Source organism: Medicago truncatula, chromosome 2, assembly GCF_003473485.1.
Source record: "Medicago truncatula cultivar Jemalong A17 chromosome 2, MtrunA17r5.0-ANR, whole genome shotgun sequence".
Classification (NCBI taxonomy): Eukaryota; Viridiplantae; Streptophyta; class Magnoliopsida; order Fabales; family Fabaceae; genus Medicago; species Medicago truncatula.
Genome location: NC_053043.1, coordinates 50,264,245 through 50,281,712, shown reverse-complemented (window position 1 = coordinate 50,281,712; position 17,468 = coordinate 50,264,245). Strand labels below are relative to the sequence as shown.

Genomic DNA, 17,468 nt, shown 5'->3' with positions numbered 1-17,468 from the left:
AATCACCCCTCTAACTCGTTTTTCTATTTTCCTTTAATTGAAATAAGTAATTTCACATCTATTTCGTTTTTTATTTTGTGATTTCGTCGTCTTCGTGCGACGTTGGTTGTTCGTCGTCTTTGTGCGACGTTGTTTGTTTTTCTTGTTTCGCTCAGCTATTTGATCGCTTCAAATTGTCAGATCAGCTTCAATCCAGTGCAGATCCAATCAATGACTTTGACGTCATCCACGTTGCAGATCCGGAAACATGGTTATTCCAGAGATTTAAATATAGTCATATGTGTAGGCATTTGTACTTTGCCGTTTTATGCTATTAACATGGATGATGTGAGCCTGTTCACAGATTTATCCTTTTTGTTTTTAGCGAATTTGCATTATATCGATGTACTCTTTCAATTGAATGAATGAATATCTTTTATTTTGTCAAAAAAAAAAAACTATTTTTCCCTTAACTCAAACCATTGGCACTAGGTATCCCTAATCTTCTTTTCACTGTGAGTGTTGTAATCGTTAATTAAATGTTTAGTATGTTAGTTTTCATTAAAAAAGAAGAAAATTTGTCAAAAAGAAGAAATTTGTCCTAGCCTGCTTGTTGTTATTGCATGAAAAACCATTCTACTTTTTTTTTTAAAGAACTATTCTTATTTTTTTTATAATATCCATATTTATTGTTGTGATTATTATAAAAAGAAAATAGAATACAAATCAATCTAAAATCTAAACATTACATATTCAGCATATCAACAAACATTTCCTTGATTTATGTGAAATAAAGTTTAAGAGAGATAGAGATGAAAAAATATTTAGAATGAGATGACGGTTATAATTTATGATACCTTGATTTGAGTTATCAATTCGATGTTCACTTAGCTAGCCTCGACTCTCAAGAAAGTGATTTGCAAAGAAGAAATAGATTGAAATTAAGAAGATTATTTCTACTCAATCACCATGGATCAAGGTAAACCTAATTTTCATTTGAGAATCATAAATCAGTTTTTATGGTTTTGTTATTAAAATACAATCTTAGACATGGTTTTTGCCGAATACATAAGAGGAACAATGTCTCTTCTATGAATGGTGTGTTAATTCTAAGAATTGTCTTGTTTTTTCGAATTTACGGTCTTTGTTTTTTCACGACTTTTTTACCTAGTTTACTTCTACTTTTTTGTGTTAACCTCCGATTCTTAATGGAAAAGAGCTCTAGAAAGATGTATTTTGTTTTTGTTACAAATAGTTTGAAGTTTGGTACAAATTGTTACGTGAACCATATGAAAACAAAAACGTACATACACTATTAACTATAGATATAGATAGAAAGAAGATAGAATAGAATAGAATTGCATACACAAATTCAATATATATAGATAGAATAGAATAGGTTCTCAAAAAACAAAGAATAGAATTGTTTATGTAAATATATTATTCTATTTTTTCTGGTGCAAATCTGTGGTTGGTTGGGCCAGAGAGCAAGAATAGGCAAAGATTACGTGGCGGCTAAGATCCTTTGCTGACTTTTTTGTTGCAAAAGTAGATAGAAACAGAAAAGAGAGACACAAACATGGCTACTTTGAATGTTTTCTCTCAACCATTGCACCCTACAACTATTTCATCTTCTTTATGTTCTTCTTCTTCTTCTAATTCTACTTTTTCATGTCACTTTTCTCTTCTTTCTTCTCACTCATCCCCCACACTGTCTAAGCTCTCTAATCATGTTCACACCCACTTCTCTAAGTCAGGTACATTTTTGTTCAACCTTAGTTAATTCAAATTCATATTTCTGATGAACTAATTTGTATTTTTAGTCTTTTTATATGCATGTGTTACTGTTATATTAATTATTACTTAGATAAGTTAAAAGGTCTTTGAATTGAATATTTCTCTGCTAGTTTTGAGCTTGTTTGATGATTGATGCATGTCACACTACTATGTCTCTCTGAGATAAGTTTTGGGCCCTTGTTAACTTGGTAGAAAATTCTTATATTTGGTCTTTTAAGTCATAAAAACAATACTAGTAGCTATGTTTTCTTGTTTAGAAACTATATATGGTAGATACTTAGGTCCCTTAAACATTTGGTTTGAGGTTTAATCCTGTCGTGTGCGTATGAAAGTACACTTTGAATGAATTTTAGTTAACTTTGAAGGATTAGTCTCTGTAGGAGTTTGGTTCTGTGAGCATTAGGATATTCATCCTTTTGCAGTTATCTTTTATTTTCTAAAGTAATATACATTTGTTTTCCTATTATTGGTCTAATTTCTCTGTTAATTGCTACCGTGTGAATCGAATTGGCATCAAATTGGTCTGACCTGCCGGATGGGAGTTCACAAGTGGTAGTCAGAGGCGTGCAGAAAATACAGAACTCGTTCTCCCTTTCACTGCCACTGAAACCACCAAGACAGTGGACCACTAATCGCAACATTTCAACGGCTGGTCCCACCACCAAAGCCGCCAGATACGTTGGCACTGATCGGTGGCTCACTGTCGACAGTCCCTCCTCAATCAGAACCTTTAAGGACCACCTTGGGTGTGGTGGTCGGAGAGCCACATATAGCACAGAAGCCGGTTGCTGCTACACTTTCTCATTCTGTTGGAATTAGGATTAGAGTTAGCAATCATTTTTTATTTTATTTTGAAATTGGCCTAGTGGCCAACACATACTCAAATAAACACACACACGGAGAGGGGGAATGTGGTGACCTGAGATTCCACATAAAATGTCCTCGCAGTGAAACCACTAGGTTATAACAATGAAGGCAGTTGGCAATCATATCAATTAGACATTTATTGTATTTACCGCCATCCTCTTATGAATGCACTGCGGTCTTATTTTAGACGCACATAGAAATCACTATCTCATCTTATATCATCTAAATCTTTAATTTACACTTACAATACTTCCTGCAGGCAATGGAAGTTCATGGCTGCAAAGTAGTTCCACCGCTGACAGCATTGCGCACAAGAAGGGTCCTGTATATTCAGTATTTCCTTCATCACCTGCCCAAGTTTCATCTGTCCAAGATCTGTATGAATTTATTTGCTCAGGACCTTTGCTTTACAAAATTGGTTTGACGCCAGAGAAGGTGGCCGAGTCTATAGATAAGTGGTTGTCTTATGGGCGGCAACTATGTCGACTGTTTCAGCTTAATGAATTGTTCTTGACAGAGCCTCAAAAAGTTAGGCTTTATCATTACTATATACCAGTCTTCCTCTGGTGTGAAAGTGAGATTGCTCAGCATCAGGCCAAATTCAAAGATAAAGAAGATATTCCTCCTTTAGTGGTACATATAAATATAGATTTCTTCCTTCAATAAGCTTTAACTGTAAATATAACTATAGGATTTTGTAAGGGAAAAAATGTTCAAGGGCCTCATAATTTTTTCATTTTGTATGACTCAGATTGGATTTAGTGCCCCTCAAGGCTGTGGAAAGACGACCCTCGTCTTTGCTCTTGATTACCTTTTCCAAATGATTGGCAGGTATGCTTTTAGCTTTGAAGCAATATTGATCGAATTTATCTTTTATTTTGATGACTACATAAATTTTCAGGAAGTCTGCAACAATATCTATAGATGATTTTTATTTGACAGCTGAAGGCCAGGTATACAAAAGTGTTTTCTAATATATTTTTATCAATTGATACTCCCATCTTTTTCGTTTTCTTTAAAGATGACAAAATGTGTCTGGATTGTAGAATAAACTAAGAGAGGCTAATCCAGGAAATGCACTTCTTGAGGTATTTACACACGTATATGAGAAGTAGCCAATTAAGTATAATCTGAGAACATTGCGCTAATGAGAGCTGAAATATGTTTTCTTTCCAGTATCGTGGAAATGCTGGAAGCCATGATCTTCCTTTTTCTGTTGAAACTTTGACAGCTTTAACCAAAATGTCTAGAGAAGGTGGTTATTTGAACTCTCTTTTTTCTTCCTTTATTATCTTGTATTTTAAGTATAATTTATTTTTATTTGAAGTATCCAGGTACCAAGATGAAGTTACCAAGATATGATAAAGTAAGGGCAAGAATTTGCATATTTGTACTATTTAAACACTTTTGAATTTATAGTTTCTAATGTTGAATTACCTACTATTTGCAGTCTGCTTTTGGTGGAAGAGGTGATCGTGCTGATCCTTCGACATGGCCTGAAATTGAAGGCCCCCTTACTGTAAGAGAATCTTTTAATTTTAACTTTTAAACTGCTTTTGAAATGTTAACTTCAATTGGCAAAAAAAATGATACAGCAGAGACCGTAAAAAAGAGGGGGGGGAATGATATGACTGAAGTAAGTCTACTATTTTTTTCTTACTACGAAAAGAACAAAACATTAACTTTATGAGTTTCTTTGAGATAATCCGCCTTTGAAATAATTTGATTTGCTATCAAAATTCAATGTGTAATGAGGGAGGGCGTATGGAAAAGCTTATTTGGGCTTATCTTGTGAAATGAAGACTTGCGTATGTCTTCGAAAAAGCTTATAAAAATGACTTATGATATTCCTCTTAGCTGTTTTTAACTTATTTGGATAAGCTCTCTAAGATAGTTTATCTAAACCACTTCATGTGGAGCTTATTCTCATTCATCCCCAAATCCTATTTTTATAGTGAAAACAATACCTGAGAATGCTAATACCTCTTCAATGTGCATATCCATATTTAAGTAGCTTATTAAACATATGCATTTACGGCATAAGCTTTCACACGAGAATCACTTATTCAATAGATATTTAAGTTGTTTGCTCAAATTCCCCAAGATAGTTGGTAATGTAGCATTATTCTTGACATAAAAAATTGGTCCTTTACCTCATCTGAATATATACTTTCATAAACAAGTGTTGACCCTTCTGTTAACAACCACGAATGATACTTTTAGGTTGTGTTGTTTGAAGGCTGGATGCTTGGTTTCAAGCCCCTTCCAGTTGAAGCTGTAAAAGCTGTTGATCCGCAGGTTAGGATCAGTAAATTACTTTTTTGTTTCTTAATATACACCTTGTGTTTATGTTGCAGAATTACTGGTTATGCAAATTCTCTACCTTTTTTTTTTATAAGTTGAGGAATTGGCAATGAATTACGCTTTTGTATAAAGAAATAATAAACGGTTCTTAATTTGCAGCTAGAAATTGTAAATAAAAACCTCAAAGCGTATTATGATGCGTGGGACAAATATATACAGTCATGGATAGTCATTAAGATTAAGGACCCAAGCTGTGTCTATCAGTGGCGCTTGCAGGTAGGGTTTTTTTGTATTCTCTCTCAGAAATTACAAAGTTTGTGATCAGAACCTGGTTGTAACATCCATGCGTGCATCGTTCCATTTAAATTGCAGGCTGAAATTGCTATGAGGGAGGCAGGCAATCCTGGAATGTCCGATGATGAGGTATGTTGCTCGCACGGTTTATGTTTTTATTAAATATGAATATATGATGATTTTTCATCGTTTGTGCTTTCTTCAGGTGAGAGATTTTGTTTCTCGCTACCTGCCAGCATACAATGCATACCTTCCTACTCTTTACTCGGAGGGTCCGAGTGGATCAGACCCTCAACATCTACTAAACATCGAAATAGATGAAAAGAGGAACCCTATCCTAGGTGTCTAGTCTCACAAGATGATATGACATTTCTGGCTTTTCAATTCTTTTGAGAGAATTGGAATGGCCCTTTCCAATCAGTTGCACCATCGGTGGAGATAAGTAAATGTATCAGCGCTATTTTCGTTGAAATGTATAGAGGTTATTTTTATCAGCACATAACAATGCCAAATGCTTTATGGTTTTTCATATGAAATAACTGGATGTAGGAACCACAGAAAATGTTCATTGCGCGATTTATTGAAATTGAAACATTGTTTTCTAGTTATTGATAGATAATGTATTGTTAGCAACATTTTACGCAGAAACGAAAAAAATCCTCATGTCAAAATAAAAACTAAAATTTATTGAAGAATACAAAGATTATTCCTTAATGGCTCCCAAAATCATCAATTCATACAACAGCAGAAAATGAAACATAAACTTGTATATGTATCTTGGAAATTAAGCAATCTAGCGACAGCAACAGCAGGTGCGTTCCGAGCAGCACCGGCAACAGCAGGTGCGTTCCGAGCTGCATCGGCAACAATCATGGAAGCAAAAAAAGCAGAAGAGTCCAAAGAAACTGAATAAAAGAGTCAATTGATCAGTGTGCTGTGTGTAGCAAAGAGAGAAATTTGATAAACAAGAAAGAAAATAAAGAGAATTAGAATCTTAAGATCATGTATACATACAAAGCATAAAATCTTCCTTTTTCTTTGGGACGTGTGCAGACATGATCATTATATTGTGATTTCTGCTGCTCTGCTGGTGGTGTAGACCCCATATTATCTTTTGGAAAGAGTTGAATCTGATTCATGTAACAGCATTTGCCCCTATATATATATATATTAAAATTGATATCAAACTGATATGACTTTTTAAATGCTTAGTAGATGAACATATTTAAGGCTTCCTTAACTAACTACTTTCTCCTGTCCTTATTATAGAAAAAAATTTAAAAATTATTTTAGTCTTATTTATAAGAAAAAGTCCCAATTTGATGTATTACTTAAAAAGTTTTGCAGCTCTTAATTAATGTTTGTATTTTTTAATATTAGTGAGTATATTTAATACTTCCTAATTTTTTATGAAGTTATACTCCGTAAGTATTACTTCATCCATATCGTACTAAAATAAGTCAAAAAAAGTCCATATATTTGGACCAAATTTTGAGCAAAACACATAAATTTGTTTGACTCATTTTTACTTATATTTTATAATAGATGAAGTATTTGTAAAAATATTTAAAAATTATGACGACTAATGACTGTTTTGATTATTTTATGTTTTTTTTTTTAGGAAAATGCGAACAAATACTCCATCTCTTTACTTTTTTTTTTTCTAACCAATTATTGTTGTTAGTTGAAAGGAAATGATTGAGGGAAAGGGCACATTGGCTTGTCAATTTATTAAAACCAATCACATGACAGCATTCTAATCGGTTTGGAAGATGAGAAAGTGTCATAGTCACTCCAATTCAAACCTTTCATGTTTCTTTCCCACCCTCAATTTATTTCTCTGCTCTATGACTTCTTTATAACCACCCTTTAAATAAAGAACTCAACCACTTTTAATCATATTAGTTAATGTAGGTTTGCTTCTATCCATTCCCTAGTATACAATGCTCATCGAAGCTTGAAATAAGTAGAACAGAAATGATAAATGTCTTGCAAAGTCAGGAACCATTCTAAATTTATTTTGGAGGTAGTATTTCACCATCATGTTATTAATTTTCTCTAGAGTCTCCTCTAAAATTAAGAGTGCACTTTAAAAGATAATAAAATGCAATAATATAGCCACTGATTGATTTGAAAGAACTAAATTAGATTACAAAATGGTACAATTTCTACTCCAATTTGTTTGCATGATTTTTATGAAAATGATCGAATGTTGAACCTAGTGAATGAAAGATAAAAAAATCAACATAATCTAAAATAAAATAAGACACCAAATTACTATTATTCATAAAAATTATAAGTAAATTGAAATTGATAACAATGATAGTATAAAATATATATTTTTATGTTGATAGATTCCTCATAGATACCTGTAAGGATGTGCAGAGATGAAGATGGAAAGTGTGTGATGGGAACAGCGATGAGAGAATTTTTGAAGGGTTGTTATGTCGAGAGAGGATCGCGCCTAAACTTTCCTAGTAAATTCAACATTTTTTTATCTAATTAAATTAATCATTTTGCATTTGTTATTAGTGTCACTTGTTTAAAATCTTTTCCAACAGGATTGATAATAGAATTTTTTTAAAATAATATATTTCAAAAATTATAATTTTAAATAAGGTTTAAATATGTTTTTGGTCCCTATAAATATACAAATTTTTCGTTTTAGTCCCTCTAAAATTTTCCTTCAACTTTCAGTCCCTCAAAAAAATTTCATCTTCACTTTTGGTCATCTCTTAAAGTAAACTTATATGTAGAATACATATTTTTGAATAAAATTGTGCAGAAAAATGCATAATATTATAAGAAACTCTCCCAAAAAAAATTAGATTTTTTTAACAAAACATGAATTTAATATGAATTTTTATATGTTTGACGGTTAAATATTCATAATTAATTTATGTTTTGTTAAAAAATTCTAATTTTTTGGGTTAATATTTTTTATAATATTCTACACATTTCTGCTCAATTTTATTAAAAAAAATACTAAAATTAACTTAAAAATAGGGACCAAAAGTAGTGATTGAAAATTTTATAGGGACTAAAAGTTGAAGAAAAAATTTAGAGGGACTAAAACGAAAAGTTGGTATATTTATAGGGACCAAAAATATATTTAACCATTTAAATAAATATTATATACATTATATATAAATATGGAGACAATTGAAATCATTATAATTATAACCAAACTATATTAAATGATATTATAAAATAAATAAATAATAATAAAAAATTAATTCGTGCATTGCGAACATGAACACACAGGTAAATAAACCAAATCAAAATAAAAACAATTGACAAAATACGAAAGAACACCAAATGAATCTATACGTTCACAAAGTAAGACAAGTAGTTAACCATTTGGGTGCCCGTCGATGATTATGGTATGTCATTTTGTTGAGCATTGTTTGTTAAGGTTTTCTCGCAAATGCAAATTCACTCGTTGTTGCGCTGCAACATCTGAATCAGGTTTTGATACGATTGAAAATACACAAGGGTTAATACACCTAGTGTTACACTGAAAAAATCATAGTTTTTTGTACCTGTCTGGCCATCTTGCATGATGACTATATCAGCAGCTAAAAAAACTGAAAAACACAGTTCCAATAATTATTGTGGGTTTTGATTCCATTTTTTTGGGTTTTGATTCATTTTGAATTATAATGAAACCCATAGAAGAAAAAAAAAAGTTAAAATTCAACCCGAAACGAAAGAATCAAAACTAACAAACTTTTTTTTTACAAATTCAAATTAAATCCAGAATAAAACTAACCAACTTTTTTTCAAATTCAAATTAAAGCCAAAACAAAAGAATCAAACTTAATAAATACTTTTTTGAAATTCATCCCAGAACAAAAGAACTAAATTAACAAACTTTTTCTCAAATTCCACCACCAAGAACAAGAGTAAAAAACAAAAATCAACAAGATTATCCAAACTTTGATGGCTCATCATCTAACCAAGATGGTGGTAAAAAACAACAAATTCATTGAATTGAGAAAAGTCAATTCATACGTCCTTTTCCTCTTTGATTTCAACTTCCCGGTCTCTTTGATTTTTGCTGATGGTTATTTTGCAAAATTTAATTTTATGTGTATAATGGTCATTTCATATATAGCACTGTCACTTCACTTTGGCTCCCATGTGCCTTGCTTGGCTGCTTCTGTGTATGTTGGAGCAATTCACTTGACTTTGGAATATAATAAACTAGCGTGAGTTAACTCATGCGGCGTAACTTAAGTCGCACATGTGTAAAATTAATTCACGTTTGATTTACACATGTGTTAGTTAACTAGTACATGGGTATTTTGGTCAATTTGGTTGGGTGGGAGCGAAATTTGTTGGAAGAAGAGAAGAATTCCAATTTCTTTAGTAGGTATCATGGGTGCATCTGGCCTCACAAAACAAGTGAGGTACAATTTTTTGTAGGTATGCATCAATGGCGGAGCCATGAGTAATTTTTTGAGCGACAATTTCTTTAGTGTATATATATCATTTCTCATAATATTTATTCATAAAAAAATTGTAGGTATAGTTGTACATACTATTAGAATTTATGTTAGGTATTCCGGTTCAACAAAGAATCTTCAAGAAAAGAAATTCATCGTGATAATTATGGTCTTTGGCACTCTACAAATCATGAGCGGTCATCAACTTTTTGGTCCAACAATGAATGAAACCAAATATACTTACTTTTTCATTTTATACAATTACTAAAATATACAAAATCATAAAGAGACATCATATTTTTGTCAATTTTGTATATTCATTTAACATTTACGTTGTATTTAACAATTAACAATCATCGTATAAGCCCGTAAAAAAATTAAAAAAAAATCATCACATAAGCCAACATCTATTTCATGTGGATTTTTTTTTTGAAGAAACTAAATTAGCCCATCCGAATTGGCATCAGAAAGAATCGAATATGAGACCTTGAGGAAGAGTGCATTCCCATATTTCATGTGGATTTAGTTTCAGTGTAGACCGACAACATGTACCTAACACATCTGAACCGCTCGATTAAGACCAGACAATGTATAATATAATTTTTCTTAAACCTAAAACCCAAGTTTAAAATTAGAACCATCGATTTTGATCAGACGAATGCAGTGCACACTCACAGAAGTCCAACCAGGGTCGGTTCTAAGATTTTTGCTCTCTTGACGAATTAATAGAATTGTGTCCTTTTAATTATTTGAATATATTTCTTCTTGTAATTTTTGCTGCAAAATTTCATTCATAATCAAGTTTCTCTAAAAATATATTTCTAATAGAATTAATCAAAGCAAATTGAAAAAATATATTTATATAGTATCAAGTACCGAAAAAAAATAAAAATTTAATGTCTTTAAAAAATTGGTGTCCTGATCAGCCTCCCCTTATGCCCATGTTCCATACTGCACCGATACGTCGATACAGAAAAATTTCAAAAATCAAGATACGATACGGCTGAGAAACGTTAATAAAAAAATTATATAATTAAATGTATAATATAATTATGACCATTTTTTTAATATGCAAATATATTAACAAACAAAAGAAACCAGTCATAGGCTCGTAGCACATCAACATAAATATAAATAATATTGACGATTAAAAGAGTGATGATTAGTCAATTACATACACAACATACCCAAAAAGAGCACCACAAGTGTTATACTATATCCAGAAGAAACATTGTTAGTTCTATATTATATCGATCCAAAAAAGAAGCATTATACTCAAGAGTTAAGTTATTTTAGTTAACATTAATTGGGAAGTATTGGGTCAGGTATCGGTGCAGGATAATTATCGGATACCATCCTGATACGTATCAGGAAGTATCGGATAATTATTTTTTAAAAAAAATAAAATTTAATCTTCGGATACTCTCCTGATACGTATCGGGAAGTATCAGACATGTATCGATGCATGATACGCAGGGGATACGATATGTCATCCATTTTGAAGTATCGGGGATTCATAGATCATAATGTGGAGTAGTACATGTTTTTTTTTTTAAAAAATAAAAAAAAATGATGATCATAATGTGGAGTAGTACATGTATTTAAAATAAAAAATAAAAAATTGACCACAAAATGTAGAAGCCGGGCTCTCTTGAAGTTATTTTTCAAAGCCAAAACCAAAAGTAATTAACAAGAGGTGCAGTATCAAGCAACAAAGATATACTATATGCTAAAATTTCCCTATATTAACTACTCTAATTGGAGCTTTTGCACTTTGAAAGGTATCCTAGTTAGAATATAACATATTAACAAGTGTTTATCGACTAAGATCATTAATCACACTAGCTATAATTATTCTTCTCACTGGAGGCCGTACATCTGGAACCTGCAACAATATTAGTAAATCAGGGGGTCAAGAATCAAACTTGTGATATCAATCAATCCTATAATTATATTGTGTATAAAAACAATAGTAATAGTAAATAAAAAATGTACAAACCAAAATCAATATTGTCCCCCGAGCTAATCATAAGCCTTATCCTCTTACATGATTCAACAAACATCCTAGAGGAAAGGAAAGAAAAAAAACAAAGAAATGAATATAACTAGAACGAAAGATATAGTATAGTATTGTATGAAATTTGATGAATATATACTCTTAAGGTTTCAAAATGTAAAAAATATATAGTTTTATAAAAATAAAAAAAATAAAAAAAATAAAAAAATAATAACTAGGTGTAGATGGAATATATATGAACTTACTTCCAGGGTACATCCCCAAGCAACATCCAGTCACCATCTTTATCCTCATAGGTAGCCAAATATTCATTCGTATTTTTTCTAGAATCCATGAATTTCTTCTCATTCATCAAATCGTTACCTGCAATAATTAATTAATAATAGTTGGTATACAAAAACAAAGCAAATTACTCTCATAACACACAACATATATTAATGAAACATAAAACTGACATGGACACAAACACAATATATCATTGTTTGATGATGAATGAATACGTACGAATAGTGAAGCAATTAGTAGAAAACATGGTATTCAATGCAGTGAGAAGATTGTCATAACATTCATAAACTTCAAGATCCACTTTTCTTAGATATGGAGCTCCATCAACCGCAACTTTCACGTACTTGCAAATACTATTCTTCATACCAATATTTTTCCTGCTTGCCCTCACCGGTGGCCATCCCACATAATTCGTTAAAAGAATTAAAAATCAAATTCGTCCTAGCTAACTAGCTAGCTATATATGTACGGTTCTTACTTTGATGTTGTTGGGAATTTAGTGGTATTATTATAACTTGGTGAATTATGATGATGAGAAGTACTAGAAGTTGAGGTGGCAATATGAATATCAAGGTGAGTTTGAGAGAAGCTACGTTTTATGCCTGCAGTTTTGGTACCTGGAAGACCAAGGGTAAGCTCAGTCTCCTGAATAATATTCTTCATCTTATTATTGGTACCACTCATTTGTGATGACATTGTATATATATAACTCAATGTGGTTACGGTGCAGTTTTAATAATTTCAACGTTGAAAGTTGTGTATATATTAGGCTTTGAGAGAGGGTGCTATTTAATTTGGGAAAGGGAAGTTGTTTCCCATGATGGAAAAGTTGATTTTAGCCATTTGATTAAATAAAGAGTACACTATTATCATGTTCTCACAACACCGAATTATTTTGACACTCTTCTCCAACAATTCTCTCCCCTCCGTGTCTCCCTCACCAACCAGTACCACAACCAGCAACTTCACAATGTATTCATCTTCCATTTCCAGATCTTGGTCTCTGTTTAATTTTAACCTCTAAGTTCAATTTGAGCCCCTCTTGAATCAGAATAAATCCATTACAAAGAAAACCTTCAATAAACTAAGATCACTTGATGTTGTTTGGATAACAAACACACTAATTGGATCTTTGTCTCATCTTTCGTTGCTTCCTCTTCAACCTCCTCATATGCTTCTTCTTCCACTTGGCACGCATGGTTGTTGAAAACGGATGAGAATTTGATGAGAGAAATCCATATTGGATTGAACATTACCATTATTATTATCAATAATTGGTGGGTTTTTGTTAGCAAAATTTGCAGCAACCTCTTGAATTTGTTGTGAATCAATGGGTTTTAAAAAATTAATGGATTTTGAGATCTGGTCGCACAACAAGAGTGAGAAAACTGGATCTTGAGCCACTATGGAGAAGAGAGGGGAAATATATGGTGTGGACAAACCATCATAAAATGTGTGCACCTCTTTAATTTAATGGTTAAAAAAAAACTTTCACATCATGGGAAACAACTTCCCTTTCCCAAATTAAATGGCACCTTGAGAGAGATATTAGAGTCATGTGCCTTATATTATGTTATGGGTGGGTGAGGTGTGCGAGTGTAAATGGTAAGCCCATGTTGACCATACCAAACATGACACGTAGTATATGTTAAATACCGGCTTCGATTCTTCCACGTGTGTGTGCGTCTATTATATGACTGAACGGACATAATCATTCTCATTTCATCCTCGTGTGTTCTAGTAGTTTGGTCCCTCTCTAACTTTTGCAGCCTCGTTTTTATAATGTATTTTATTTAAGATCAACATTTTAGTACACTAAACTCATAATTTGAGTTCTTGTTAGAAGAGAAGAAGTCAGCAGCAACGATTGCAATATGAGTTGGGGGTACGAGCCGGGTGACACTCCAATTATCAAGTAAGTAGGAAAACAAAGAGTGAAAGGTTTAAGGATTGATAATTTGCACTTTATAATGAGGATGAAATCTTTTATAGCTGTGAACGAGGAGCCTCACAATGATGGGGAGTTGTTACGATCGACGTTCAACAATGGTATAATAACATCTGTTGGGAGCCTTTCACGGTTATCGAATCAGATAATCTAATGCTAACTGTTGAAGTATATTTGAAGTATATTAAGTTGGCCTTGTTGTGATCTGGCCTAACATATCTGGTCTTGATAGGAGGAAGAATGATACGTTTGTGTCAGAGTTGTACTTGGATCTCTTTGTGATTGGGCTTCTGTTCGACATAAAAATGTCGAACATAGCTCTTTGGGCGCTTCGGAAGAGACTTTTGTTGACTATCGTCAATGAAAGTTGGTTTTTGGTAGTTGACTCGTATCCCGTAAAGACGTGGGTTAAACCTCTAATGCTCGGTGTTAAGTAGGGGTTGTAACTTTTCAGTCAGACATAGCCACGATTTCGCCGCCCCTCTTAGAGCATTCATAATACGAAGTTAATTCCTTGTTAAAATGTTGAAGTGGATCTTGTATGTACATGTACACCTTATTTATAATTTGAGTCTGAGTAACAAATGACTTAAGAACATTATTAAAATACGCCCAAAAAGAAATTTTGTTTTGAAAATACAAGCCAAACATATATAAAAATTCTACTACACAATTTATAATGTAAAAATTACTATTTTTTGGATGCTTAAACAATACTCTATCGAATACTTATTAGCATTCTCCTTATAATTTTTATTGTTATTACATAATAAACACTCAATATTAACTAGGTATATAATATATAGTTTTAATTATGCAATGAAGTGACCTGATTTAGCAATGAAATTATACAACTAGTACATCTTACGTACTCTAGTTTCTTAAAGTCTCAAACAACTTGGTGAGTGAAAGAAACGTTGGAAGAGAGATAGAAGGTGAAATGGTACTAGCATTGGAGAGGGTAGGACAGGAGAGACCCACATGTTTGAGTATATAGAAGTAAAGGTCAAGTTTAAGACGAAGTCCGTGTGGTTGTAGACAACTCATTAGTTTCAGGTAGCTATGTCCCCCCACCTACACATGTGACCTTGTTTCTTTGTCGATTACTTATTTCCACCTTCTCATCCCATGCTTCATCCTTCGTACTTGCTAGCTTATCCTTGCTTGGGGACCAATTTCTGTTTTTTGTGTTTAAATAATTTTATAACTACTAGGTTTAACAAAAACTCAAATACTTTTATGTAGTACTACCATTTTTCCTTTTGTTTTCAACAAGTGTCCTAATTAAACTCACATGAGTTGATCTAATGGTAGAAACTTTGAGATTTTGAAGTATACTCTTCTCAAAGTCTCACGCTTGCGGCCTTATATATCCTAATTCCAGTATCGAAACCTTATCTTAATTTGAGTGTTACCATCGACAAGTGTATCCAAATTCATAACTAATAAGTAATGCTAGCAACACTCTTTGTTCAACATTCTCTCTAACACTCACTTTTTATTGGTTTAAATCAAGGTGGGTCTCACATTTTAAAAATAAGTTTAATTCAAAGGAAGCGTTAAAAAACGAGTGTCCATATCATTGCTCATCTTCCGATTCCCAATTGTTCTAGCACGGTCGACATAGAAAACAAGAGCCTTGGTCAAAATATTATAATGACATTCTTCGATTATGATTTATCCCATGTTTCACACATGATCTTTTTGTCCACATCATTCTTCGTACATGATGAAAAACATCAAAGTAAAAAAAAAGAAAATGTTACATAAACACCTTTTATTCGCATACACCCTTGTATATCTCATGCATTAGGAAGAGAGAAGAGGAGATGAAAGAGAAAGTGTGCTTGTGTGGGATTCACTACATAACCACGTGTCAGATTTTTTTTGTAGGTGTTAAAGAGTGTATTGTCACCTATAGTTGTCTATGTATCATAACTAGTAAAAAAATTAGTATAAATCATTCATTAGGGTAGATAATTTTGTCCATTGTATTATTATTCTTGCAACATCATTCACGTTTTGAATAAAAAATTCCCTGATATATTGACATTAAGCTTAAATTTTTTGTACCTTTCAAGAAAGAAAATCATACACTTAATTTTATGTACCAAGTTCTACATATTGATAAAAAAAAAAAAAAAATGTTAACTTGTGCCTAAAGACATAAGTTGATGAGCTAAATATAGAATTTTTTTGTTATAACCCGTGCATTAAATTTAATTTGGAAAATATTAACTTGTGCCCTTAAGCACAAGTTAATGAACTAAATATAGAAAACATTTGTTGTAACATTGAATTTAATTTTTAACTTTTAATTGATTGAATGTACAAGTATTAAGGGAAATATATCTATTTTTAGGGTGCTTAACAAGTGTCCTTAGGACACAAGTTAACATAATAAAGTAACAATTAATTTATTACATCAATCTTATAAATCGTTGGTGTTTTTTCTTTTTCATTTTTTTTTTTTGGAAAAGGAAAAGTATTGGTGTATTCTCACGGAGAGAAATGGAAAATGGTGAGATATAATAACTATAACTTGTGAGTAGTAGTAGTATATTTGGGCCTTGGAAACCTATTAAACATTATTATTATTACATATACTCAAATCTTATAAAACATTATTATTGATATTATATGTATACAGACGGATGGTGGTCTTGGTTGGACTCAGATTATCCACCCAAAACCGACCGTATCAATCCATCCACAATCGGGTCTACTAACCTATCCAACCCACTTTAACGATCCGTGCCTACAGGACGTTTGGAGCAGGTGGTTTGGACATGCAGCCCTACTATTATCTCATTGAGTGGCACTATGCTTTCTTGCATAAGATATGAGTTCTATTTTATCTTTTATCGATCAATTGAAAGTGGAAAGTGTATTGTCCATGAAGCATGTTACCGATAATTCAAAGCAAATGGAGAAAGGGATTGCCCCTACAATAAGGGGCAAGCATAACTCAAAAGTCTCTTCCCTAAGGAGAGGCAATTGATGGCATAGTGGACCCTTTCTTATTATATGGCATTTTAAAGTATCATAATACTGAAATTTGGCTCTCAGTCTCACGGATTCATATTGACATATCCTTGACAAACAACAAGGGTTTATGGTTAGCCAAAGTTTCCATAGACATGGTTGGAGAGAGAACATGATCAATGGTACCTTGTCTTGCCAAAAAGCTATAAAAGACATCTTGCAGTTACTTCCATCGTTAAAAGTCTAGCTAGCTAGCTATGGCCCCGTGTTGTGAAAGAAAAACTCTTCATTAATTCTTGTTGTTAAAGGGCACAACTTGTTTTCCACACACGTTTCAAAATTTATTTTGTATTCATATATAGAATAATAATAGAATATCATTAACTAAATTGTTTTGTCAATGCATGTGAAAGGTCGATCTATATTTTCTCTTTCTCCTTAGTAAAATAAAACTTCATTCATCTCACAGTAACTCATCTCTATTTGTAAAATAAATTTGTCAAAAGATAAATGCATTTTCAATTTTTCAGCTGATATTAATTAT

General features: G+C 32.2%; 2 protein-coding genes and 1 long non-coding RNA gene across 4 annotated transcripts; 1 reads left to right on the top strand and 2 right to left on the bottom strand.

Moving 5' to 3' along the window:
- The first annotated feature begins 1,354 nt into the window (after positions 1-1,354).
- LOC11436362 (D-glycerate 3-kinase, chloroplastic) lies at positions 1,355-5,849 on the top strand. The gene is made up of 12 exons (XM_003597756.4): positions 1,355-1,736; positions 2,903-3,276; positions 3,395-3,474; positions 3,545-3,596; positions 3,690-3,731; positions 3,820-3,898; positions 3,978-4,009; positions 4,094-4,162; positions 4,867-4,941; positions 5,107-5,223; positions 5,320-5,370; positions 5,447-5,849. The coding sequence occupies exons 1-12, from the start codon at positions 1,559-1,561 to the stop codon at positions 5,588-5,590; spliced, it is 1,293 nt and encodes a 430-aa protein (XP_003597804.1). The 5' UTR covers positions 1,355-1,558; the 3' UTR covers positions 5,591-5,849.
- Positions 5,850-5,906: 57 nt separating this feature from the next.
- On the bottom strand, positions 5,907-6,414 carry LOC11434773 (uncharacterized). The gene is made up of 2 exons (XR_003009559.2): positions 6,256-6,414; positions 5,907-6,146 (listed from the first exon to the last, which is right to left on the bottom strand). It is a non-coding gene; the product is annotated as an uncharacterized lncRNA (long non-coding RNA).
- Positions 6,415-11,259: 4,845 nt separating this feature from the next.
- Positions 11,260-12,431, bottom strand: LOC11436361 (auxin-responsive protein IAA1). Of its 2 annotated transcripts, XM_024776200.2 has the most exons (4): positions 12,211-12,431; positions 11,952-12,069; positions 11,689-11,753; positions 11,260-11,574 (listed from the first exon to the last, which is right to left on the bottom strand). In XM_024776200.2, exons 1-4 carry the CDS (start codon positions 12,353-12,355, stop codon positions 11,531-11,533), a joined length of 372 nt encoding a protein of 123 aa, XP_024631968.1. In that variant the 5' UTR covers positions 12,356-12,431; the 3' UTR covers positions 11,260-11,530. The 2 variants fall into 2 exon arrangements, with proteins under 2 accessions (XP_024631968.1, XP_024631969.1); XM_024776201.2 differs by lacking the exon at positions 11,689-11,753.
- Between the last annotated feature and the right edge of the window lie 5,037 nt (positions 12,432-17,468).